This window comes from Phoenix dactylifera, unplaced genomic scaffold (assembly GCF_009389715.1).
Source record: "Phoenix dactylifera cultivar Barhee BC4 unplaced genomic scaffold, palm_55x_up_171113_PBpolish2nd_filt_p 000026F, whole genome shotgun sequence".
NCBI classification, from domain to species: Eukaryota; Viridiplantae; Streptophyta; class Magnoliopsida; order Arecales; family Arecaceae; genus Phoenix; species Phoenix dactylifera.
In genome coordinates, this window is record NW_024067667.1 from 240,070 (window position 1) to 267,113 (window position 27,044).

General features: G+C 37.2%; 1 protein-coding gene across 1 annotated transcript; it reads right to left on the minus strand.

The window, feature by feature from the left end:
- Positions 1-11,793: 11,793 nt before the first annotated feature.
- LOC103713842 lies at positions 11,794-26,762 on the minus strand. The gene is made up of 7 exons (XM_008800882.3): positions 26,584-26,762; positions 21,607-21,711; positions 20,857-21,516; positions 18,800-18,870; positions 13,518-13,988; positions 13,180-13,271; positions 11,794-12,447 (listed from the first exon to the last, which is right to left on the minus strand). Exons 1-7 carry the CDS (start codon positions 26,588-26,590, stop codon positions 12,378-12,380), a joined length of 1,476 nt encoding a protein of 491 aa, XP_008799104.2. The 5' UTR covers positions 26,591-26,762; the 3' UTR covers positions 11,794-12,377.
- Positions 26,763-27,044: the final 282 nt, after the last annotated feature.

The following is a 27,044-nucleotide window of genomic DNA, read 5'->3' on the forward strand; positions in this document are numbered from 1 at the left end:
GTACCGTACGCGGACGCAGGCCCCGGAGTTCTGCGGACTGGGGTGTGGAATGTGAGTCCGGTCACCGCTCACCCCTCACCCCTCAATCCCCCCAGGTGGGATCACGGTAACAACACCCCCCTTTGATTTTCTCATGCTGGGATAAGCTTTGTTAGTTCTAGTTTTCAAAAAAATATTCATTGGATCCGGAAGGGCAAGAGGTAATAATTGCGTCCACTTTTTGCTCCGAAACATCTGGGTATTGGTGAAGGACGAAGGAGCCTTTCAGGCTAAGTATATTTTTCGTGAAGTCAATAAAACTGCGGACTGGATGGCTGGATATCTAGCTAGTCACTCTGTTAGTACTCTGTGGACTGGAGATGAAGAGCTATCTGTGGCACCCCGAGGTATTTTGTTTTTTGATTTTATTGAGTGTATCCAAACTTGTCAGGTATGATCCACCCGCCTTAGCAAATATATATATATATATATGATGTTTTATTTGATTGGGTAATTCTCCAAATTTTTTTTGTTACCCCTCTGAAGATGAGAAAATACTATTCTATTGTATCTTTTGGTTTCTTAAATAGAGTTGATGAAAAAAGTTAGAAAAGTGCAAAGTTTTGCGAGCCGAAGATGGAATCACAATCTCAAAAGTAGATATCATATAGCAGTAGATGATGAATTATTCGAATATCAGTGACAGGTCTTGTGAAGTTTCTAAGTGTTGATGCTAGAGGGTCGGGTTTAATTTCACCTCAAGTAATTGAAAAAAAAGAAAGGCAAGGCCTATATCGACTATCTTCCTGAAAGTGAGAAAAAAATCACATTACAAGTTAATCATTCATGATTAGTTCAAAACTCCGCTGAGAATTATATATTAGTGTATATGCTGTTGATGGTGATATTATTTTGCTATTTCTATCTTTTCATCTCTCCCATGTTTCATTTTGACATCAATAAATATATAGATTTTTTAAAATTATGTCCTTCCAATTTTTTAAGCTGTCTGAATTCTTTATTGTTCTCTTGATGAGTTTCATCATATATTTTGTAGAATTCTGAATGTCCAACTGTAGATGAATTGCTCCTGAACACCAAACTTGTGACTATTGTAACCATGATATTTCAAAGAATGGACCATGCAAGATAAAGATTGAAGTAGGTGTGAGTGGATGAGGGACCATAAGGAAGATCATGACCAAATGGAAGCCAATATTTTGATCTCTAAAGAGAGAGAGAGTGGAGTGTTTGGTTTGTTAGGAGTTATAATAGTCCATTAGGCTTTCTTTTAGGGCAAAGTTCTCCTTCTGGTTGACTCCATGGGATGAGCAATGTTTAACTGAGATGGTACATTGGCTAAAGAGTGCAGGTGGCTTACTTTCCAAAGACCAAAAGTTGGTTCCTTCATGTGGAGGTGTAGTCAGTAGTGGATGGCCTTATCAATTAGCCTACCCACAATCACATCACTGCTCCAAAGGAAAAGGGATTGGGAGGCCATTGAAACACGCAGCTCCTCAACGTTCCATCAAGGGTCCCCCATGCTAAGGCGAAGGACTTATTACACCCATAACATTCCCTTTTGAGACTAGGCTTTCTAATGGGTGGTGGTGTTTGGTGCGTAACCTTTTTGGTTTGTAGGTCTCTTCATTGCCATGTGATATATCCTTCATGTCCCTCTTTTTCGATTAACCCTCTATTCCACTCTATGAAAGGCGTGGTTTGAACCTTGTTACGAATTTGAGAATCTAACTCGATTGCTTGCTATCCACACATTAATCATCAGAAGATAATTGAATAGACGAGACATGAAGCGAAAGTGCTCTTCATTATCTATACATGCTCTCCTCAATCGCTTGCCATTAATTGATGTTTTGGCTACTTTGGTGCCCTAGGTATCGAAATTCTTTTCGAAGGTGGTATCGTGTCTCCAAAAAAATTCTCTAGTTTCTTTTTTCGATATTTTGCTATCTCAATAATAACAAAAATCTTGATGTATCTTGTTTTTTCTTTATGCATTTCTCAAGCCAGCCTCCTTGACACAAAACATTTTGCCTTGCCAGCTAGTTGTAACAGTGACCTTTTTATTCCAAAGTATAAGCTGAAGAAGAGAAAAGAGAAGGACAGAGCTATGGTCCTTTTTGCCAAGTCACACACCTTCATCCCCAGCTGTGCTATCGCAATCCATGGTCACCTTTTATAAGAAGGTAGGATATACCCTATTCAGTACGCAGTGCAAGGACAAGGCGCAGAAGTGCGCACGAGGCTCACAGAGTAGTGGCGTTCTCGTAATTCCGGTTGACGACAAGGGTCTTTGACGTATCTCTCCATACGAGAGGAAGAAATTAGATAAAAGTTACTGATATACGCACGCCTTATTTTCCCTTTTATGTATCTGCATGTAGCGTGTAGCTAATCGTTGTGAATAAAAATTGGGCGTGTAGTTATAAGGAATCGAGGATTTTTCCAGGGGCTTGGGCCTTTGGGCGCAAGTGCGTCGCGTCAGAGCTCCCGCACGTGCGACCACATTGAGGTTCGGAGCCCAATCGATGACCCAAATGGGCTGCAATCTGACGTGGCGTTAGGACATTGATGCTTTTCACAACGACCCCACGTTTTCCTTCATTAATCTCGTGCCACGGGTGACAGACACACCGCGAAGGAGCGGGCCCGCCATACGCTGACACGTAGGACGGTAATGCCACGTTGGATTCCCTCGGCTTGTGGGGCCCACGGGAGGGATCGCGAGGAGGAGTCCGGACGTAAACGTCATATCAAATGGAGCTCATTTTGTTAGTGATTTGCGGGGATTAATTAATGCGGGCTTCGTTAGACATTGAGTAATATTAAAGTAACCATTTGACTATTTAATAAAGAGTACTAAAAACACTGGTGGGAAAGGAGTTGGTTTGATTTGATTTGATGTAATGGATGAGAAGGGGGGCAAGCTTCTGGTCTAGACCTGTGTTCTAATAAACTAGCCTGACAAGTGTTTTTGTTCTTGGCAACACCTAGATTGCCTCATTGTGTTTCTCCTTTGTTTCTCCTCATTGTGTTCTGGGCAACCTCTCTCTCCATCTTCCTCTAAGTAAATCACACCAACCCCACAAGGGTGGGAGTAATTATAAATTTTCATCTAATATTTTGAAAATTCACAATCCACTATTTTATTTATTTTATTTATTATTATTATTATTTTTTTAGCTTTAGCGGGCGCCTCACAATATACGAGTACGGATGCATCCAATAAAATTAGAAAACAAAATATTATGGAGAGCCCTGGCAGCTCTTCGTCCTACATCCACAGAGTACCGTCTGAGTGATTAGCCACGTATGAGGTCACCAAATCGGTAGCCCTATTAGCCTCCCTATAGACATGCTCAGCAAGAAAGGTCTCGCTAGCAAATTTTCTATTATTATCTTCTTTTTTTTGGTCAAAACGGTATTTCATTTCAGATACCTCTAACGTGAATACAACCAGACATATCAAAAAAAAGTAAACAAAATAAAGCGTGTGGGACGCCATCTAAACTAGACCAGAAGGCCTCCCCAGTATGCCGGGCAAAATAAGAGGCGACCTAGTCTGCTGCACTATTCGCCTCTCGATAGATATGGGCAATCTGACAGGAAGTCAGCTCCCGCACCAAGCTGCGAGTGTCCCGTATCAAGGGGTGACCATTCCCATATGTGTCCACACCTCGTATCCAGTCAATCACTGTAGAGCAGTCACCCTCGAGAACAAGTCTGTCGACCCCCAGAACACGTCTCGCAAATAAACCGCCCTCCCAAGCAGCCTGCAGCTCTGCTCTCACCACCGAACAGCCAAGAATGCTCCGTTCTCCAGTAGCGATAAAAGTACCCCGATGGTCCCTGATCACGAAACCCACGCCTCCAGAGGCGCCATCCTCCGCCATACCACCATCGAAATTACCTTAAGATAACCAGGGGGTGGGGGTACCCAAGAGAAGAAACAAAAACAAAAAACAAAACAAATTATTATTATCTTTCTATTAAATAAACTAACATGCCTTGCTAGCAACATCACTTTTTATATTTTTTTTATTTTTTTGTTATTTGAAATTTTTTCAAACTTCAAATTTTTATATTTGGTCATATTATTTTCAAATATTAAGATTGTAATAATGATGAGAACTTAGACAAGAGGGGCATGCTTATTAAAATTCAAAATATTTATATATAGTTTACTAGATTTAGGCTTTGAAAGTCTAATTATGTCATGTGACTATTCATGACTACTAGAATCTATGGTTGGGAGCAGCATGACCCATTTCAAAGCCATGGCACTAATGGAGCAATTTACAAAAAATATATTACTTTGTCGATGCTCAAAAATAAGAAAATGAAAATGATAGAGATAAAAGGCATGACAAAAATGGAGTAATTTATGATCTATATGTGTATACATAAGTAGATTAGGCAGGACTTACCTACAATATGCAGATGTGCACCAACATGGGTAAACAACTCTTTAGTGTTTAATTCTCAATTACAATTAGATCCCCAATCACACATTAGCAGACTAAAATAATCAAGTCATTCAAATGGAAGCCTTCTTGCTGTGACTAAATTTGAATTGGTGTAAGAAAAACTATTGGAATATGTTCTCAATCACATTTAGCAAAATTTCAACAGCTAGTTTTATATTTTTTATAAATATATAACTTATTGCATGGTGCTAGTCCAAGGTGAATATGTGTGTCATGATACCGTGCATATCGTGGAATATAAATTATGTGGGCTTGTATTTATAATAGTTCAAGACCTCATGAAAAAAAGAGACTAGCCAAAAATTACGTTACGTATCCCTCCCACCCTCCCCTCACCATACACGCTTGTCTGTTTAAGTTATAGCAACAAACAATCTAAATTCAATTAAATCTAATTACAAAAACCTTGCAATGTCCTCTGGTCCTCATGAATTGTTAGCTAAGTCTACTTTGATACCATTTAAAATAATTCGAGATTTCATCTTAAAAAAACTAGCCAAAAATTTGAAGTTTTTAGCTCTATATGGGTACCTAAATAACCTAATGCACAATCGAAATGGGACTAAATATAGATTTGCATGGATTCTCGCATCATCAACATATGTTAGTTTGGCATGGAACAATATGGCTTCTTCTTGCTCCTACTTATACTAGATTTTTAAAATAATACACAATTACAATAGTTTTTGCACATACTAATACCATCCATGTACGCATATGTGTGTGTGTGTATATATATATGGATGTATTTATATCTCTGTGCGCACACATGGTTAGTTGTAACCATGTATAGAGCCAGGGATTAAAAAATCAAATAAATAGGCTAAGAATGGGAATTAAATTTTCGAAGCAACAAAGATTAAATATCAAATGATGGTCAACCAAGAGATTGGTTGTCCATTACCTCGTTTTAGAAATAGTAAAATACAACCATGTGTATCAACAAATACTCAAACTTAAGGCTGCATATGTCAATGTTAAAGCAATAGAAAAATTTAACAATGATCATAGACTAAAATGATAATGAGAAAGAAATATTTAGTGTTTGAGCATAGATATCTAATTTATATCTACTTTCATTTAAACTAAATATAGAACAAATATAAATTCTGATTTTAATACCTAATTAGTACTTGTATGTATATTTTTATTTGTTGAAAAATTATAGATATAGCATTATCCGACCGAATTTGGTCGGTTCTCAGTCTTAATCTTGCAAATAAAAAAAACAAAGGAATGTGTCAAAGGATGGGGAGCCGGTCATTGGGCCATCGTCTTGTCGTGGTGTCACGCAAAAGATAGAACTAATCCCATCAAGAAGTTTGAAGAATCTCTAGATGGATACCAAAGATATTCGTGGTCCCATAAAGATGTCTTGATGCGAGAAATCTTCCAATATTCTTAAGCTGATTGGACTACTCATATCATACACGTACCATTAATCTCAAACGATATTACCCATCTTTTCAAATCCGGTTCATAAATTATTATTTACTAACAACCGCAGTGATGTCTGAGTCACGAAAAACATTGGATTTGACTTCACAGCACCCCGTGCTCCCTTTATGCAACAAGGCAGAGTCTTCCCAAAAGAATGAAAAAAAAAATCTTAATCCTACGTAAATACCCGAAATCAATCTGAAGCATCCTTAATTTACCTAAATTATGAATCAAGTCCGCTCTGATACTATTTATAACAACACAGAATCTTATCTAAAAAAAATTAGCCGAAAAATATTATTTGAGTTTGTCGATTCTATATAAATATTTAAGATCTACTAAGCGAATCATTGATATGAAACTAAACACACGTCCGCACGAATCCTCATACTTTGACATTTTATGGTCACCAAAATGATGATTATTTTTATAGTAAATTGTAACTAGGTTTGAACAACACCAAAACGGTGTTGGAGCCTGAAGTTAAGGACTTCAGGGTTCATGTCCCAACATCCTGATCCGTCACACTCTATATAAAAGCAGCTAAACTTTTCAACTTTTCAATTTCTATAATGATCCTGATTAGATTTCTTGTTTAGATGTTTAAGTTATGATAAACTTTTATATAAAGGAATTCTAATTCTCTTTGAGTTATGCTTGTTTAGATGCTATCTATGACAATCTTTTTAAATTTATTCTACATCTAAAATCTTTGATGGTAGCCGCATGCAATTCAAGTGTACTGCACTTCATCATTAAGGTGTATGTTGAGATCCAGGGATTATGTCTGCTAACTATGTTAGGTTGGCTCAAGTACCAACACTCTAATTCATAGTGAACTTAAAGCAGACTGCAGAACTTTATTTGTATAGGAATGCGGTTCCTTTCTTTGGAAAGGTGATTGCTCACTTTGTGGAGGGAAAATGCTATGGGTTGTCACGCAATCACCCATCATTCCATGGGTCCATGCAGCCTAAACCAACACACCAACTTCTTGTGAGTTGCATCAAACCCTAGTGATTACCATTTTGGCCTTAGAAACTTGGTGTAAGTGGCTGGTTCCAACTATTTTAGCTGGTATATGCACAAGATGTTGGATATCAATCACTTGGAGCCAATCCTGCCCTCATCCCGACTTTAGGCTTGGCTTCCTCAGTTTCTCCCATCCTAGTTCTTAAAAATAACTTTGCGAAAATGATAGCCTTTAATCTTCACCATTTTGTAAGGAATGATGAGTATACACAAGCATCTCTTGTTAATCATTCATTCTCTAACGCTCTCGACCCTGAATAACCATGCGAGCCCAATTGACCGATCTCTTAGGTCAAATTAACCGATAGAATGTCGTATTATAGTAGATTCGAGTTAGACATGCCGATGCAAGCTGTATCATTAGCAATCGACCGAGCGTTTGCCTTATGTGTAGATAGAAATAAAAATATGTCGAAATGTTGTCTCTCTTCCCTTCAATTTTTTTTCTCGACATCTATCGTGCCCGGTTCGTGCATGCTCTCTTTTTTTTTTTTTTGGATGAAAAGTGAAAAGGGAGGTAAAGAACCAGCCAAGATCTGGGTGTGCCATCTTTTGGCAAGGGACATGGTAGTTAGACTCAACCAATGAACTAATCAATCCACACCCACCCAAACCATTTGCAAACCTAGCTGGACCCCAAGGAAGGGAGCAAACAAAGCATGAGGAGGATGCCCAAAAAGCTCAATAAGTGGTTTGGTTGGAGCAAGTTGACGATGAGAAGGGGATGTCCATGCCCTTTAAGCCCCTTTTTCATAAAGTCCATGCACACAAGCGATATCACCGGCCGGTTCGCAGTGTGGGGGACAAACTGGGAGGACGGCGAATGGGAAGGATGGCTGCGGTTTGCTGATTGTCGCAGCTCGGACAAGACCACAAACGTATCCTTTTCCACTCGCACAAAGAATGAGATCAAATCATTTAATATTTTGAGATTCTCTTCGACCTTTCTCTCCATTAATCTTTCATCACTTTGGCTGATTAAAGAGCTGTGCATGCTTGGATTGCCATCATGGCATCCATCTTGTAAAACTAGGATCTCTTGCACAGTTTTACTACTCAATGTGTTTGGCAATTAAGACGATCTTAATTTGCGAAATAAGCGAGAGCCTTCTATTTCTGAGATGAATGATATGGTAGCATTTCGTGTATACATAACTCTTTGCAGCATAAAAAATGTATATAGATATGTATGCGTGTATGTACGAATGAATTATAAATGTTTTGAATCTCTAATATATATTTATATTTGGATATCACTTTGGAAAACGACAGTGGTCTTTATTCTAGTGCTGAAGAATTGTGCTCGGAGATCAAGTTGGGTAATTGAATTCTATTCAGGTTTAGTCTGTCATTTTAAAAACAGACAAGGCCGTGTCTTCTTATTCCTCTGTTTTGATAATTTGGATGAGAAAACGGCAGCTGAGAAACAAAAACAGTAGATTAGATTGCAATACGAAAACGAAACACAACTTCATCCATAAGCATAGAAACACATGGATGCAACGTCACATTCTTAAAGAATCTTCGGCTTCAAATCTAATTATGACATTGAAGATGATGATGATTATGAGTTGATGATGATTGTGATGGTGATGGTGATGGGATGTTCTCCAGTCAAGTTCCAGTATCTCGCATCAAGCTACAATCCCTGGCTCAGTTCAATATCAACTTCTCCTAGAAACGAATGCTTAGGATAAAAGCTGCAGGTGCTGTAACTATTACATTTTTAACACTCTTGAGTGACATTCTTTGCCAAATAAAACACTATGAGCCAAAAATTCTATAATGAATCCTGTGCAGGATATTACTTCATAATTCCCACAATACATAATAGTTTCCTTTGGCAAATGAATCGATGCCAGGTGTTCTCCAAGAGCCTCCATATAAAGCTTGTTCTGCCACAATATTTTTTTTAGGACAGTGATTATGTTGGCAATTTTTCCACCGCATGCCAAAGTTTGCTAAATTGATAGGATTGAAACCCTGGCCTTCCTTCATACAGAGGACACCCTCTGCTTGGGCTGGCAATTTGCCAATAGTTCATGATGCGGGATTTGCACCCTGACACCAGCCCGCACACCGGCCGAGCAGGGAAAGCATCCGCGTCCCTTCCAGAGGTATTGTCCGCTTTGGGGATCGGGTGAACCGGCCCAGCGGCCGCCGCCCCCCAGCACGGTTTTGTCCTCATCAGGGCCCGCTCCAGGGATCGGGTGAACCGGCCCAGCGGCTGCCGCCCCCCTTCACGGTTTTGCCCCACAAAAGGGCCCTCTGGAGGAAAGGTTTGCACCTCCTCATTATAAGGCACAGACCTTTCTGCTGATTAGCCGATGTGGGATTAAACTGGGAACCCCATCCCACAACAGTTCGCTTCAAAACTGCACAAGAAATGATTTATGAATCAAATATCCAAAAGTTTTAGGTGAAGAGGTCCAACTTAATTTACATAAATAATCATGTAATCCATTCTTCTATTGCTAGGAAATAAGTTTACAGCACAATGGCTAAAGCCATCTTATGGAAATCTATGGCAACTCGTTAGTAACAAAGACCAAAATGGTAATTCCTTGTGTGATTCCTAACCTTGTATTTTCCTATCCTAAGATGCTTGAGTTTATGAATGGTAATTAAAGAAGGAATTTTAACCAATGTTAGCCAGGATGAACCCACTTATTAGTCTTTTCATGGATTGCAAGTTATTATCTATCCTACTATGTTAGGGCTTTAAGCATTAACCATCACAAAATTTTAATTAGACGGTCGAACAAGGCAAGTGTATATAAAGAATTAAAAGACTGACCGTTCTAGTTGCTTCTTGTCTAAATTTGATAGAGATACGCAAAATAGATGCTAGAAACTCCAAAATTGTACACAATTCTGAATGCTTAAAGTTGTACAAACACATGTTGAAAATCAGATCGGAGAACATAACCAAGTTTGGTCTGGCATGACTAGAATATTGAAACTAGGGATCAAGCAAATGTGTTGCACCGAGATTAGCCTGGGTAGCTGAGGCTAAGTTAGTTTGTTTGAGCACTTGTGCGGGCGTGTATTTTGTCAAATATTAACTATGCACTAGATAGATCTTGAGTACTTAAACATGACCGACTTATCGAAATAATACCTACTGATTAATTTTTTTAAATGAGGTCTTGGGTTATTTGATTCTTAGCCTGGCAAGGACGTCAAGACTTAAATAGGATAAGTATTTAAGGACCCATGTGGGCGTGTATTTAGTCCTATATTGATTATATATTAGGTAGATTTTTGGTACTTATGTTAGATCAATGAAACTAAATAACATATTTAGGCTAGCCTTTTTAGATGAAGTTCTGGACTGTTGCAAATACTATTAGAGCAGATCCAATCCTTATCTCATATGGACAAGGGCATATTGTAGCACAGTCTTATTTGAGTTGATTACATGCTGATTATGGTGTTTATGATTGGATTTCTGATACTTGTGATTGGATTCGAATGGACTTGGACCCTTAGTCTGGCGAAAATGCTAAGGCTTAAATGGAAGAAGCATGTGAGGACCTATCGAGCGTATGTTTAATCTCACATCGGCTATACACTAGAAAGATCTTGGGTACTTATATAGGACCAAAGAACCTAAATAATATTTTCCAGGTAGCCTTTTTAGATGAAGTCCTGGGTTGTTATAAATGCTATTACATTGGACTTGGCCCATGGCTCATGTGAACTAGGGGATACTGCAGTACAAGCCCATTTCAATTGACCATAGGTTGATCGTGGTTTTGTGATTAGATTTGTGGTACTTGTGATTGAATTTGAATGGATTTGGATCTTTAGCCTGATGAGAATGCCAAGATGTAAATGAGAAGAGTATGCGAGTACTCGTGCAGGCGTGTGTTTAGTTTCACATTAACCATATACTAGATAGATCTTGAAAACTTATACAGGGCTAGAGAACTCAAACATCACTTTCAAACTAGCCTTTTTTCTGAGTGAGGTCATGAATCATTACATTATGTTTGACCATTAACATTGCATTAGATCAATATATCAAGATTGCCTAGTTTAGGGTTTGTCTCATTGTCCCACTTTCAACATAAAATATTTTTTTTGGGTTTTTTCCCATTTCTATTTTTTTTCTTTTCTTTTCTCGACTTTTTTGTGGGCTCACTATTGTTTTGATTTTTTTTTTCTTTTTTCTTGGTATGATATTTCCAAATTATTCATCAAATCATGCATTTTCCTCTAATGTGCACCCAGTAAAGGCAATGCTTATCCATTCTCAATTATGGTTATGTTATATCGAGCATCTAGCTAGAACTTGAATGCTCATGGTTTTATCCGACATTCATTGATCATGAATATATCTCTGTTGATCAGGCCATGCTAGTATTTATGAACTTGCTTTGTATCAGTCATTTTGCCTTCGCATGTCATATTTAATCACCTGCACAAAAAGTGTTCAAGTTCAGTGACCCCTTGTCTGCATAGACTAAACAAGGGCAGAGAACTGTCAAAAATGAACAAATGTTTACTGGGCTGAGCAGCGAATGCATTTCATCCTATAACCCCAATGCTGCATATTATAACACGAGATTTATATTTGAGCAAAATCAAATTTATCAATTAGTTAAGTTGGTCAAGGTTCCAACAATCATGTTAAAGCTAAGTTTTGTCGACATCTTCAATTCATAATAACAGTACAATATCCTGTAACGTACCTTTTGAGTTGCATCTGGATATATGATATTAAAGAGTTCCCAACCCCATTGATAAAGTATGAATACCATTTCCATTGTCATCACCAGCCAAATAGAAGACCCTTTAGAAGATGCACCCAAGTAGCATGAGTCAGAACTACGGAACTCTAAAACTACTAGGCCTAGATTCATCTTTAAGTCAATCTCAAAAGACTCTTCACATCCAAGATGCTACAAACAAATGCAAATTCTACTCTTTTTTTTTCCAGTTACAGATAAAGCTGCCTGCATCTACCGGAGAAGTATACAAAATTACAGAGTAACTCGAATGAGTTTGGAATCTTTTTACAACAAAAAACCCATCATAGATCCTCCACCAGGTAACGAGTTGAGAGTCATTTGCTGTGCATAGAAAACGTTACGGAACCAGACGAGGAGAGCATAGATCAAGTCACATTTTTTTGGCTGAAAGTTCCTCTCATATCAGCCTTGTTCTAAGTGACTTATGGGAATATGTATATATATATATATATGTACAACAGTTTTCTTGAAATGGGTGGCATAACCATGTCCAACACTTGAAATTAGATGCAGCTTGCTGGGGCACCATGCCTATCCATGCAGCACATTTCTAATGCCATGAAATATGGCTGTTCCTTTGATTGTACACCTCCCAAGTTTCAGATTCTTCCTTGAGAGATCTTTCACAACAACATGGATCCACTTTCAGTTGACACCCTTCCTACTCTATGGAAGAAGCAGTGCCACCAGTTTCATCCTCACTTAAAGTAGTTGCCATATTTCCATTATTCCTATCAGACAAACAACGTATGTCAGCAAACTCACAAAAATTGCATGGTATTATTAGCTATTACTCATATTTTTAGGTCCAGGGAAATCTCCTTCTATGTGTTGGACTAGTTGGTAGAGCATCATATTCATTTGAATATTTACAAGAGTCTCTAAAAGAATTATTTAAAGAAAAGAGAGACTAATGAATTGTGCAAGTTATCAGGTATCTGAAAGATTTTGCTGTTCCAACGCAAAATGTTTTCAACTGGGAGAGTACCCAGCTGAAAATATCCAATCTGAAGCTCAGGCTAAACCCAGACAGCCAAGAAGAGGACCAAGCTTGGTGGCCCAACTCAAACCTTGGACCATGTCCACCATATTTGGCTCGCCACATCCAGGTGTGCTACTGTTAAGTAAGCTAACTGAATTGTGATAATATATTAGAAGAACACTGCTTATCTCAGTATAATACCTGGTAAGAAACTCAGATATTGGTTGGACAAAATATCACACTTAGAAATATCAATGTGTCTCATTTTACCGCGTAGGATTGTATACCAATGATGATAAATCCAGAAACAAAACCACAAAAATTAAGCTATGCGAACATTATTTCAAGGGAAGATGCAAGAAATGGATATTTAGTATAGGTTATTTTTCTTCTAGAAAAGAAACATAACCCAACTACAAATCTACATGCAAAAATTTATAAAAAAATATTCTGAAATGTTAGCTATGTTAGTGACACAAACCTTATGACTGGTTTTCTCCATGAGTGTTTCACAGAACTTTTGGTTACATAATCCTGCTGTTGAAATTGCATGCTGCTCACCTTCCTGCCCAACTGCATGAAGATGATATGAAACATCATGAAATTAAAATGAGTAAATGGTAATTAGAGGACTCTGAGTAAAAAAAAAAACCATCATAAGCATTTTGGGTTGAGTGGGATCAGGACATTTCTGCGCATAAATAAGTTAAGCTCTAGGGAGACATTTTATGAGCAAAAAAGGATACAAAGAAAAATGTTTTCAGATAGTCAAGTACTGCAAAAGCCCTAAGTTTCTGGTGACATGGGTGTTATGAATACCTTCAGGGATCTTCTGGGTATCAGTACATCCTCAGTATCAAGAAAATTGTTGCTTTTACATGCTGATTTTGAAAACTTGGATTTCTTGAATTCTTCCCTCTGAGACACTTGAGAAATGTAGTTATAATGATTATGAGGATGAGGAAATGCTTTGTTGGTATAAGCTTTTTGACCATTTATATGAAAGAGATGCCCAACACTATTTTCACCCTCTTTAGTTCTGTACTTAGCATGTCTTTTGTTGCTCCGGCTGTTATAGTCAGAAGTTTTGCCTCCAAAATCTTCAATTTTTTCCATTAGACTGGTCTGCTTTGGGACAGAACCACTCTGCTTGGTCAGCGAAGCCTTTGAGTTTAATTGACAGCCAAGCAAGCCATCTTGATCAACAAATCCTTGCATGCTTTTTCTAAAGCCAATTGCTTCCGGATATGAGCCATTTGAAAGTTCCTCGTGCCTATATTTATCATACACCTAGGCAAAATGAAAATAGAAAATTAAAAATTATATAGGTCACATCACTGATGAGAGAGTGAGTTGAGAGCAATATAATCCTCCAGAACATTATCGATCATCTACATACACCAACAAATATGGACTAAAAGGTAATTCAGTCATTTCCAAATAAATATAGAAATGGCAAACCAATGATCCGAAATCAGAACAGATGAACAGCTATTATGCTTTTAACTAATTAACTGAGCTTCTGGTAAATAATATAATGGTACACAAAAATGTAGTACATATGAATAAATTAGCCTATTCAAGGAAAACAACAATACTATTAGTACCTGGCCCAGAATCACACTCAGCAATTATAATGTTTGAGCAATGCCTTCCATTAAGAGATGCTCTGCAACTTAATCAAACTATGATGAACTGAAGCGTCGCCTAGAGTGCCCCATAAAAGCAGTAAGCTCTAGAAGTGCAAAGACACCTAGTTATGCTGATTAATAAGGAAGGAATCTTGAATAAAATATGGCCAGTAAATGAACTCATACTCCAAATGGGGGAACCCCATACCATCACTTGAAATGTGGTCAGTTTAATAGGAAGAAGCATTGATTTATTGGGTATGATGGTGAATCCATGGGGCATGACTATAGGAGACCAAGTTGATAAAAGAAATATGGCATCGAGTGCAAGGGTAAACAGTAGTAGCGGGAACACCAAAGATATTTTATTAGTTAGAGATAACGAGAATAACAAATCTGAAGTTTGATATTCTAAGAATGCTTCGCAAGTATCCGATAAGTGAGAGGATTTTACATTCATTGTTCAATTCAAAGATGGGGATTCCAAATGAATATCTAAACAGTTGGATATGATTTATTAGTTCTTAAACACCCACAAGCCAAGGGTTTAAATCTTGGTACTAGGCCATCTCAGTTTGCTCCTCGGATAGTATGCTACAATCAATAACAAACATAAAAAAAAGAAAAAAAAATCAATAACAAACATTAAAAAAAGAAAAAAAAATCAATAACAAACATTAAAAAAAGAAAATAAATAAAAATTGCATCGCGGTCTGTCTTGACTATCTCGGTTCATCCCACATGTCAAGACATAACCGGGACAGTTGGGACTTCCCAATTCTCCCAATTCAGGTTGTCTCACACCTATCTGGGGTACCATTTTCTTCCTAAAATGGTAGGATACTGGGATGGGGATGCACATGCGTCCATACATATGTATATACATATATGTATATTTGTATATATGTATATATATACATATGTATATAAGTATGTGTATATATGTATAAATGTGACTACATCACAAAACACCAGTATCAATCATCATTGAGAAATCATGGTACCTTCTATAGGATTCAATCACAAGAAAAAGTATACCTTTAGAGGATAGTGCTCTAAAAACTCTATTAACTATTCCTTGATGATTTTTCAAATTCATGATTGTATGCCATCAAATAGATGATGAAAGGCCGAATAATCATTATTCGAGATAACGCAATATCATCATCCAAGAGGAAGTAAATCAATGGTCTTCTTCAAATTTGGAGATCCACTAGAGCACCATGTGCATAAGTCTACCAAGAGATTCAAACAAGATATATAAGTGCGAGTATCTAATCTAGTTAGCATGATCAACAATGGTTGTGTTGGGTTGGATTGAAACATAGGCATTCAAGAAAACCTATCAACCCAAACCTAACCTGTTTATTAAACAAGTCAGAAATCAAACCTAAATCCGAAATGTTTATTAGAAAAGCAACCCAATTTGACCCGCATAACTCATTAAATAAACAAGTTAGGTCGAGTCAGATCTGTAAGAACAAATCAAACAGGTCTTAAATGGGTTAAACAAGTCTTAACAGTATAAATAGGCCTTAAATAGGCCGAGTTGTAACTATGTTGACACATCCCAAATGTTAAATGGGTCGAAACAGATTAGATAGGCCAAGACTCGAAATTTGAACCCAACCTTCATGAATAGGTCAAGTTAGGTTTTCCCATTTACGATTCAAACTTATTTATGCCAAAACCAAACCCACTTATCTCAGGCAAATTAAAGATCGCGTTGGCAAGTTGGGTCATAAAGTACCACCCCTTGTGGTTAGATGGTTTACTCGGCCCCAACTAGTTTGGAATTAAGGCATGGTTGAGTTGAAGTTGAGTTGAGTAGTTAGATGGTCTGGCAGGGCTTAATTAGGAGCTTTAGTAGATTTACAATTTCTTTTCCTGATAGTTTTGGTTTTATTTATTTCCTACATTAGGAACAGCAATGCCAATTCCTAGCCCTGATGGTTGGTGATAGGATGACAGCTTGTAAAACAAGCATGTCAAGCATTGAATTATGAAAAAGCTTGAAACAACACTAAAGGTTATGTCTGTCCACATCTACCCATCTTAGGACCTCCAGTTATCAGGAACATAACTAAGTAATGACCATTTTTTGAAACAACATTAAAGGCGACCTTAAATGAGAAATCATGCGAACGAGGACTTATAAAGCTGACCCAAATAGTGGAACAAGGCTAGATAGCTATAGTTATGGTAGTGATATAAATTTCTTTGCTGCATAAAAAGGACTAATAATTAAGGGGATATTTTGTAATATATATAGAATCCTTTTCAAAAAATGGAAGCAACAAATTGCATGCCCATTTTTTTAATACAATTTAAGAAGAATTAGACTAGCTAAAGAGAAAGAAAGGAAAGAAGCATTGTTGTCACAGGTAGGCCACCAAGGTTGTCCTGCCTAGGTGCTTGGACAACCCAAGTGCCTATGCACTTTCCATGCCTTCAAAGGCAGCTGCCAAGAGCGAGCACATATTTTCCCTAGGGGCTGGCCTTGTCTTGGCAGATACCTTATTTAATAACTTATTGAGGACATTAAGTTTCAGCTAATTTTCTCCCAAAAGTAAGATGGCATTATTTTATGAGAGAGAAGCTGAGTCCATCTATATGTTGCTCCTTTGGATACTAATTGATGCTCGAACATGTTATGTTTCTAAGAAGCTTTAAATATTCTAAATCATGTAGTAGAAAATATATTAAATAAAACTAAAGCATTTAAATTAAAGATTTCATTTTTGGGTAAGTAGCTAAAACCTTGTTGTATCAATATAATTTCTTTAATGTACTTTCCATGAACTATACGCAACTCTATATATGAAAACTTACAATTGTACTGACTTTTATGATCTTTTTTACCCAGGCCCTACTTGGCCACCTGTCCCAGCTAGGCCTTCACCAAGACCACCTGGAAATTTGACAACCTTGGAAGGAAGAGGTAAGGAATAAGAGAGAAGACAAGAAAGAAGATAAAAGGAGGAGAAACAGAGAAAATATGTAACAAAAAAAGTGGGAGAAAAAGAAGAGGATAAGGGAGAAACTAAGAGAAATAGAATGAGATATAATAAAAGTGGCTGGCCCTATTAGGAAATCCACTTAGGTGGCCAACCAGACCATGCCTATCACATTAGTTATTTAGTTTATGCCATTTTTTTTTTTGTTTTAGGTAATGAGCAAAAGAGAGGATAAGGGAGAAACTAAGAGAAATGGAATGAGATATAATAAAAGTGGCTGGCCCTATTAGGAAACCCACTTAGGTGGCCAACCGGACATACCTATCTCATTAGTTATTTAGCTTATACCATTTTTTTGTATTAGGTAATGAGCACAAAAGCACTATTATACTTTAAAAGATTTAGTAATTTAGAGTCCTATTACTACTAAGCACTTGCTCGGATGGTATCCCCCCTTGCCACATGGGCAAAGGGGCAGAGGTTTGATTCCGGTTGAAGTCGGCCCTTGAGGAGTAGGGTTGGTATAGGGAAGAAAGCTGAGCATTAGCCCCTCTTGATTAACAAAAAAACAAAAATAGAAAATACAAAGAAAATAGAACATTTAGAGCCTATTCACTTGTGAGATAACTAACAATCATTGAAATCCTATAAAGGGAAGCCACACAGTTTTCTTTAAAAAAAATGTAGTCAATTGAGAAAAGAAAGATTTTAGCTTTTTTTGCTCCTTTTTTTAATTTATCTTTTACCTCTTCTACTCGCTTCTCTTTCTTTTGAGTTTGAGGAGTTACTCCAGGAACATGGAATTATCCTTGCATCAGATTTTTGTATAGATCGATGATCTATCTGTGTTTATTATCCAGATTTCTGTAGTTACAGCAAATTTGTAATAAATTTCAGATCCTGATTAGATGTAGAAACAATCATTTAGAACTGCTCTATGCCAACTTATATTTGAGGAAAAATTGTCTCTTGTTTAGACAGATACCATTACTATGTGTGCTCCTAGGCCAGAAAATATTTCACCAATATGATAATACGGTCAAGGAAAGAGAGGCTCTTTTCAATTAATCATCGTCTCCTCCAACAAATGTTTCGTATTCCACTCCTAGGATTAACACAACCCTCATTGTTGAACAACAATCACCCGTTAGATACACTAAAGCTCTCTCAAGTTGCCTCCTATCAAAAAGGGAATCTAATTACTAGCGATAGTGGAAATAAGTATGTTATTTGTCTACAAATATCAAAATGAAGTATGTTATTTGTCTACAAATATCAAAATGAAGTATGTTATTTGTCTACAAATATCAAAATGAAGTATGCTATTTGTCTACAAATATCAAAATGGAACTACAGTAACCCCTTTCTTTACCACATGGACGGCATTAAATCTTATGAGTAACCATTTGTTGACATCACAAAAGAACGATCAAATTTTGATTTGGTAGAGGATTCCTTTTTCTACATGCAGCAGCAAAATAATAGAGCAAAATTAGAGAAGTGGAGAATCTACCTTAGTTTCCTTTGTAATCCTAGGGATGCAACTAGCACCATGGAGCATAGAATCTCCCACATAATATGGTTCTGCCAAAAAAATTGGAAAAGAAATAAGATACGATCTAAACTAAACAACCAATTAAAAATAAGATGCATTCTAACATAAGAGAATTACAAAGAAGAAAAGAAAAATGACCATATACAACTAACATCATTTAAACGCATGATATTGCAATAAACCATCATAATCTACTTGGCTAACTGATCATATACAACTGGCATCATTCTTAGAGAATAAGCAGAGAGCTAGTATACGACCGTATACATTCTCTTCAAGCTGATGAATAAAAAAACAAGATTGAAAAAAAAGGTATTCCAGTGAAATGATAAGAATAGGATTAAGCAGGAACCTCCAATGCTACCACCATGAGGCGGTTAGGTTGGATATATTAACTGTGAGCATCAGCCATCCTTGGGCAAGTTGATCTCCGCTTTGCAGATCAACTAAATTGTTCACCTTAATCAATTGATTATTCATTCACAGTTTCACATAATACACAAATTTTCCACGCTTCCCAACTAGAAAATTGTACAGCATTTTTTTTGGTAGGAAAATAAAGTTATGACATTAAAAGCAAACAACGACGAATGACCAACTTTTTCATACAAACTTGATGTATTTAAACCACGTGGTGAAACGTCTGTAACAATAACAACTAAGCAGCCCCATACATGACCATATGGTAAAATCAATCTAAATGGCCCTCACTACGTCGTCCAGGTACCAGGCCTTGTAGTGGTGCCACCCTGTTACTATGTTGGTACGTCCGGTACAGGCCGATTTGGCATACTGAGTACTGGTACACCTCCTATACCACATACCGGTACCAAACCGGTACGGTATGGTACGCTCCGTACCGCTCGGTTTGGTACGGTATGGCATACCTTGCGCACCAATATTTTCTTGCATGAGGGGGCACCAAACAACCAGAATATATGGTCACAAAAAATAGTATTGATACAAATATGCTGGCAAGAATATCAGGAAAAGTTGCTGAGAAATCTTTTGAAAATTTTATCCCCTTGTGCAAGGGGCAAGTGATTACAATGGTGATGTTCTCTGATCATAACAGGCCCACGTAAGTGGTGATAATCTTAAAAGGTACCAGGCATCAGGGTTATCTTGAAATAAATGGAAAAGAATTGAAATGGCCGACCTATATCACGCCTTTCTGTATGCAAGAAAAGTATAAAGAAAAGCTGCCAAAAAGCTTCTACTGAGGATTTGATGCCCCAAGTACAGCAACAACCATGGCAATATTCTCATCAACAGTAAGAGACTCGCAAAGGCAGCTAGAAGCTAAAACTACAACATAAAAGATTCTACCGTTAGATATTACAATCCTAAGAAATGACTTCTGCATTTTGTTTTTTTTAAACAAAAAATGTACAATACCATTAGAGACTTACTGCTCACATCTCAGATGAATAAATCAAGTTAGCTGCACCTTAAACCAAGGAAAGCAATACTAGGGTCAAAGAATGGCAACAAAATGTGGAGGACATATCTTTTCACTATATCAGAATTGCAAAAGTTTAAATCAAAAGTTATCAATTTTGATGATCCTATACATTATAAGCTGCACATGTAACACCAGAATTAGCCAGCAGTGAAAGAAGACCAACCGTGAACGGCAATGACTTATTATTACAATTTCTGAGGTTTCATTCATTATTTTATTCATTATAAACAAACTTATAATAAAATGTAGAAAATGTAAAGATGTATGAGAACACCTTTGACTCTGAACTAGCCCTTCGTGTGGTATATGTAGAATGCAACTCCTGTATAAATAATGGAAAACTTGAGCAGCTTAATTCTCAGCATCTTGACTATGAAACATGAAATATGGATCAAAAACAATGATTACAATATCTGTAGCATGATTGTGATGATGATGTTAATCATAACCATGATAAACTGAATACAAAGCCAAATATAAGCTTACAAATATAAGCAAAGGAACACCAACAAAATAAAACTTTAATCACCAAAACAAATCCGTGCATTACCAAAATTTGAATCTCGAATTGGTGAATCGAATGCACCAGGTGGAAGTGGGTCAAAATTGACACCAAGAGGTGGACCATCTTCACAGTAATGTCTTCCTAATTTGCGCTTAACAGAAGAGATAGCTGGATGCTCATTCTCAACCTGAAAATATGAGCATCTGGAATGCATCATAGGTCCTCTGCTCTTTACACCCCTGGTATTCATCAACATGTAATTGTCACCCTGGGATGGATACCCTGAGGACACCAAAGAAGGAGGATCCTCAACCTGTTGCAGCAACCTTCCTTGTGATGCTGAGCTACTTCCTGAAGATCTATCATCTGCATTAGCATGACATCCAACATTCAACTGCCGACCCCTCGGCTCAAGAGCAAGACCAGCAGATGAAGAAGTCTGGCCATAAGACCTTTTGCTTTGTACTTCTTTCAGATCAAAATACCTATCCCCTTGTTTAGTACTGCTACATGATTCCTGTCTAAGTCCACTAGTGCGATCATGTACTAGACCATTATAATGTTTTCCATTTGCATAAACTTCACCTTGCATTAGTTTCTTGTCTTTCAATCTTCTGTGGCAGAACCATCCAGAGACCTGCTTCTCTGACAACCCTATTTGCTTTGCAAACTGCAACTTCATTAGTTCACTGGGGTATTTGTGCTCTGACAAATGCAAATATTCATTCTTAATGATTTATTCTCTGACAAAACAAAAAATGGCATCTTTACATATTAGAGGAGCAGCAACAATACCATTATAGAATTTCTCTAATGCCTCAACCTGTGCAGGAGTCTTCATCTTTCTCTTGGTTTTTTCGGGAGAGACTGTCTTCTCTTTGTAATACACATCCTGAGACCCTGCGAAATTTGATATATAACCAATGAGCTATTACGTAATGCCCCAAAGATAAATTGCGATTGTAATTTGAAACACGATGCTGTGACTGTGGTCAGACAGATCATAAGAGCTTGGCAGATTATGCATCTAAGAAACAGAGAAATGGGTGGTAAATGCAATAAAAAGAAAAAAAAAATATAGCACCATATTATTCATTCTCTCAAAAAAGTTTTAATGATTGGTGTATATTCTCTCTCTTTCTCTATTTAAACTTTGTGCACATGTACACATGAGCATATATATATATGTGTGTGTGTGTGTGTGTGTGTGTGTGTGTTATATGAAGGAGAGACGCAAGCACAATAGCAGTTCCTAGTGATTTTCCAAGCTTTTTGTTACTTTACATATGTAAGCAGAAGAATAGTATGTAGCACTCCATGTCGCAAAATTACAAGTCAAAAATAAAAATTGATAACAAGCTAAACTTAACAAAAAATGTGTTAATTATAGTTAGAAGCAAGGTTTCCCATCTCGAAACCAGACCCCGTACCTGTATCATGTTGGTACGGTGCCAGTATGCCTTGTATGAGGGTCGGTTCGACATACCGAGACTCGAAATGCACCCCCCCTCCACATACCGAGCTTTGGTTCAATAGTGGTACGATATGGTCTGCTTGGTATGGGGCAGTATGCAATGGCAGTTCCTAGTGATTTTCCAAGCTTTTTGTTACTTTACATATGTAAGCAGAAGAATAGTATGTAGCACTCTATGTCGCAAAATTACAAGTCAAAAATAAAAATTGATAACAAGCTAAACTTAACAAAAAATGTGTTAATTATAGTTAGAAGCAAGGTTTCCCATCTCGAAACCAGACCCCGTACCTGTATCATGTTGGTACGGTGCCAATATGCCTTGTATGAGGGTCGGTTCGACATACCGAGACTCGAAATGCACCCCCCCTCCACATACCGAGCTTTGGTTCAATAGTGGTACGATATGGTCTGCTTGGTATGGGGCAGTATGCAATGGCATGAGGAACCTTAGTTATAAGTGTTGTTTTGCTTGCATCTGAAAATCTCATCTGCAATTTCTACATGAGGTTGCTTAATCTAGAGTGTTTGATCACCCTGCATGGTAAGATTACCTCCATTGACATTATGACATTATTATCATATTATCATGTTATACAATTATTATAACATTTTAATATTATATAATTGTAATATTATTTTAATATTATATAATACAGTATTATCTTATAATATCATATTATAAGATAATGTTATATTATACTATAAGATAAAGTATAACATAACATAACACAATAAATTATTTTATATGATCTATAATATAATATTTTCTTACAATATAATATATGTCATTGTAATTAAATATTATAACAAAATATATATATTATATAACACAACATAACTTAATATAATATAGCAATAAAATACAATATAATGTAATATATTATTATATTATACTATCTTATGTATAATATAAAATATTAAAATATCATACTATAATACAATATAATATAATAATCATACACGTCATGGTATGTCGAACCGACCGAAATCGTTGGGTTCAGCCCGTACCGGACCGGTGCCTGTCGATACAGGGTTGGATTTCGGTTCTTCTAGGTCAGAACCGAATGTTCTGTATATGTACCGGTGTGAACCAGGCCAATTCGCACCAAACCAAGCGTGGGCGCCCCGTGCGCGGGTGCGGGCCCCGTGCCAGCGCGGTTTCTCGCTTTGGGAACCGCGCTCGGGCGGGGTTCCCCGCACAGGAACCGCACTCGAGCGAGGTTCCCCGCACAGGGAACCGCGCCCGCGCGCACTGGGCAGCGCGCCTGTGCGGGGCAGCTCGCCCGCGCGGGGCAGTGTGCGATTCAATGCCATATAGTGGTATTTATCGCGTCTGCTCGCGCGCCCGCGCAGGTTTTTTTTTTGGTCTTCGCCGGTACAGTACCAGTTTGGTTCGATACTGTACCGGTACCGACGTCCACCGGTACGTTGGTACAATCGGTACCGGAAACCTTGATACACATAATATAATATAGTATAATATTTTGTCTAGCTTTAATAATTAACGAGCACTGCTGATATGATATATTATAATAATTATTATCATCCTATTGTAATAATAATTACTATATTTGTATATCTCCAATGAGGATATGTGCAAGCATGCTTTAGTCCCACATTGACCACGCATTGGATAGATCTTGGGTATTTATTCAGGGCCAAGGAACCAAAATAATATCTTTTAGCTAGCTTTTTTGCGTGAGATTCTGGATCATCATAAATAGTATCGGATCAGACTCGGCCTATAGCCTATATAGATTAGGGGATATTGCAACATCAACCAGTTTGGGTTGACACAAGCTAATCATGGTGTTTGTGATTAGATTGGTGAAACTTGCTTAAACAGGAGGAGTATATGAAGACTCGTATAGGCATATATTTAGTCCCATATCGACTATACACTGGGTAGATCTTAAATACTGATACAGGACTAAGAAATCCAAATACTATCTTTTGACTAGCCTTTTTAGATGAGGTCGTGGGTCATTACATCTTCATATCATAATTATATTATATTATTATATTGCAATTCATTACTATAACATTTTGATATTAATTATTAATTTAATATATAAATACTATTTTAATGTGAATTATGATAATACTATGATAATATTTTATTATTGTGATCATATAGTAAAATTATTATCATATGATTACTGGAGAGAATGGGAGGCCATTATAGCCTTTAAGGCTGCACCTAGAGCCTACATTTAAGGATGTGACCATTTTTTGCTACACTTCAAGATTTAGCAAAAGGGCCTTAGGATAATTGCCTACATCTGGCCTAGTTGCAGGCAAGCAAATACCAGGATCTGTCCACCTGCAACTAGGATGCAGCAACTGAGGCTTAAATGCAAGCAACCAAATAGCCCCTTCAGACATTGATACAAGTCATGCTTATGAGCAACTTCATGGAGCCTTAATACCTTGTTCTTTCATCATGCTGCTCAACTTACTAAGGTGAAGCCACGGTCCTCCGTAGAAACCATCATCATTTGATCTTAGTTGCAAGCAAAGAAATACATGAGAAGTCCACATGCGAAATTCACTTCAATGTTCATTTAACATAATTATAGAATTTCCATTCATAACGCAAGAAACCTCAATCATTTAAGTAAGAAATCCTTAATGTCCTCAATGGAAACATACTATCTTACGTTTTCTTTAGTTATCAAACCCCTGATCAATCTGCAAACAAAATAATGACCAATTAATTATCTACAACTCCTTGCCCATAAGTAGATCTAGAACTTAAATAGTATAGGCTATACCAAAATCTAAGCCCAATTTCATTACCCATAGTAAAGCACTCTTGGCATTCCCCTCTTAGTTGCAAAATCTCAAGTGATTGCCTTGTGAACACACACCAACTAATTTCTAGTGCTTCCCCTGCACCACAATGCCAATCTACTGGTCAATCGCATATTATCCTATTTGCCTTGAGCCTTAAATTAAGCACAAAGCAATCATCTAACCAAATATTCTTCCAAGCTCTGTTTTATCACAATGGGAAGGGGAACCAAGGCTGGAGGCGGTACAATCACTATATGTTTATATAAGGACATATTCCTATGAAGTATAAGAAACAACTCTGAAAATTGATCAAGTTTAAGAGAGTGAAATAAAAAAAGTACAGCATCCCAAACTAAGAGAAGAATTGATGATAAAAATTAATTGGTCTTTTTGGGGGATCACAACTATTCATACAAACTCTCATGAGCATCATACATGCCGGATTCTAGTAATATACATGCAATGGCCAGTTGAGATCTACATTATGGACCATAAACTTGCATTGTACCTTTTGACTTGTTTGTCATCAAAGTCTTTATAAGATTTTATAACAAAAGAGTCAAATAAAGAGACAAGTCTGATATAGCTTCTTGATAAATTTGCTTCTCTGTCAACTCTTGAAAATGAGAAGAGTATGATCCGCATTTTTACAATAAAAGAACGGCCACTTATTGGCGGACAATTGAAGATGGTGAAAAAAAAACCCGAACAGAAAATATCCATCATACGAATATGGAAAGATGTTGATAAAACAACTCCAAGATTGAACTCTGCCTGCCGCTTCTTATATCATGCCCATAAATATATATGCCCATAAATATATATACGGCATAGGCTTGAGTATCTTCTTCTAGATTCTTGAGCATAAGTAACAATGATCGGTATTGATCAATTATATATCTAGTGATCTCATGGGTCCAAAAGATCGTAAATACTTCTTTACATGAAACATATATTCATAAAAGTACCAACCCCAATCACGAGACTTTGAATCCTGACAATGACTCCATTAATTCCAAACCAATTCAGAACCATTCAAGCATCTATTTTTATCGTACTATCATTATAAACGTATTGTGAAGCAATATGCTAGCCAGCTATAAGACAATCTTCATTTAAAATCACCATCTTCACAATGCATCCTGCATTTCTTTCCTGTCAAAGAAACAAGGCATGTTGTATTGCCAATTTGCCATACAACAACCCAAATCAAAAAGCGCATTTCTTGCAACCAGAAGCAATTTTGTCATAAAGATAAATAAAAGAAGAGCATTCCCTAGCAACATTACTAGAAGAATCGCATTCCAAAACAAGCCCCAATTTCCATCAAAATCCAAACTTGCACCCAAAGTGAACAATCAACCCAGATTAATCAAAGAAAAAAGAGTTCCTTTACCAACAAAGAATCGAAACATCTCGGCAACATACGTCTTAATCCAAACAAGCTAAAATTTTCAGAAACGAAGCGATCTTGGGGTGGCTGGGCAAAGGGCTTCGCTTACCTTCCATGGCGGAAGGGAGGAGGAGCGAGGAGAAGGCCTTCGAGGAATTCTTTCTCCCGTCCCCAAGGCAATCTACCCTTCTCGAGAAAGCAACACCATCTGTTGATGAGTACGAGAGAGAGAGAGAGAGAGAGAGAGGGAGGAAAAAATAACAGAGAAGGGGAATGGAAAGAGGCGTGAATGCGCTGTTGGTTTGTTTTGTTTATTATTTTTAAGTTTCTGGCGCTTTGTGATTTGAGAAGAGAATATGATGGGGTTTTCCTTTGCCGTTTTCTGGAGGCGCTTTCTTCTTTTACTATTTTTTACTATTTTTTGTACGATGTTATGGTTTATTAATTTTTTAATTGTAGGGAGATGATATTGCCACACTTGTTTGTTTGTTTGAATATTTAATTGGCCTCTTTAATACCAGAGTGGAAGGTGGAAGGTTGAAGGGGATGGAGCAAAATAGCAATGTGGAT

Excerpts from the sequence above, each read along its gene's own strand:
- LOC103713842 (XM_008800882.3), bottom strand. Across the intron at positions 13,989-18,799 it reads GGATTACAAAGGAAACTAAG|GTGTATGATAAATATAGGCA; the intron begins GTAGATTCTCCA and ends CATTTTGCCTAG. Across the intron at positions 13,272-13,517 it reads TACCCAGAAGATCCCTGAAG|TTGGGCAGGAAGGTGAGCAG; the intron begins GTATTCATAACA and ends ATCTTCATGCAG.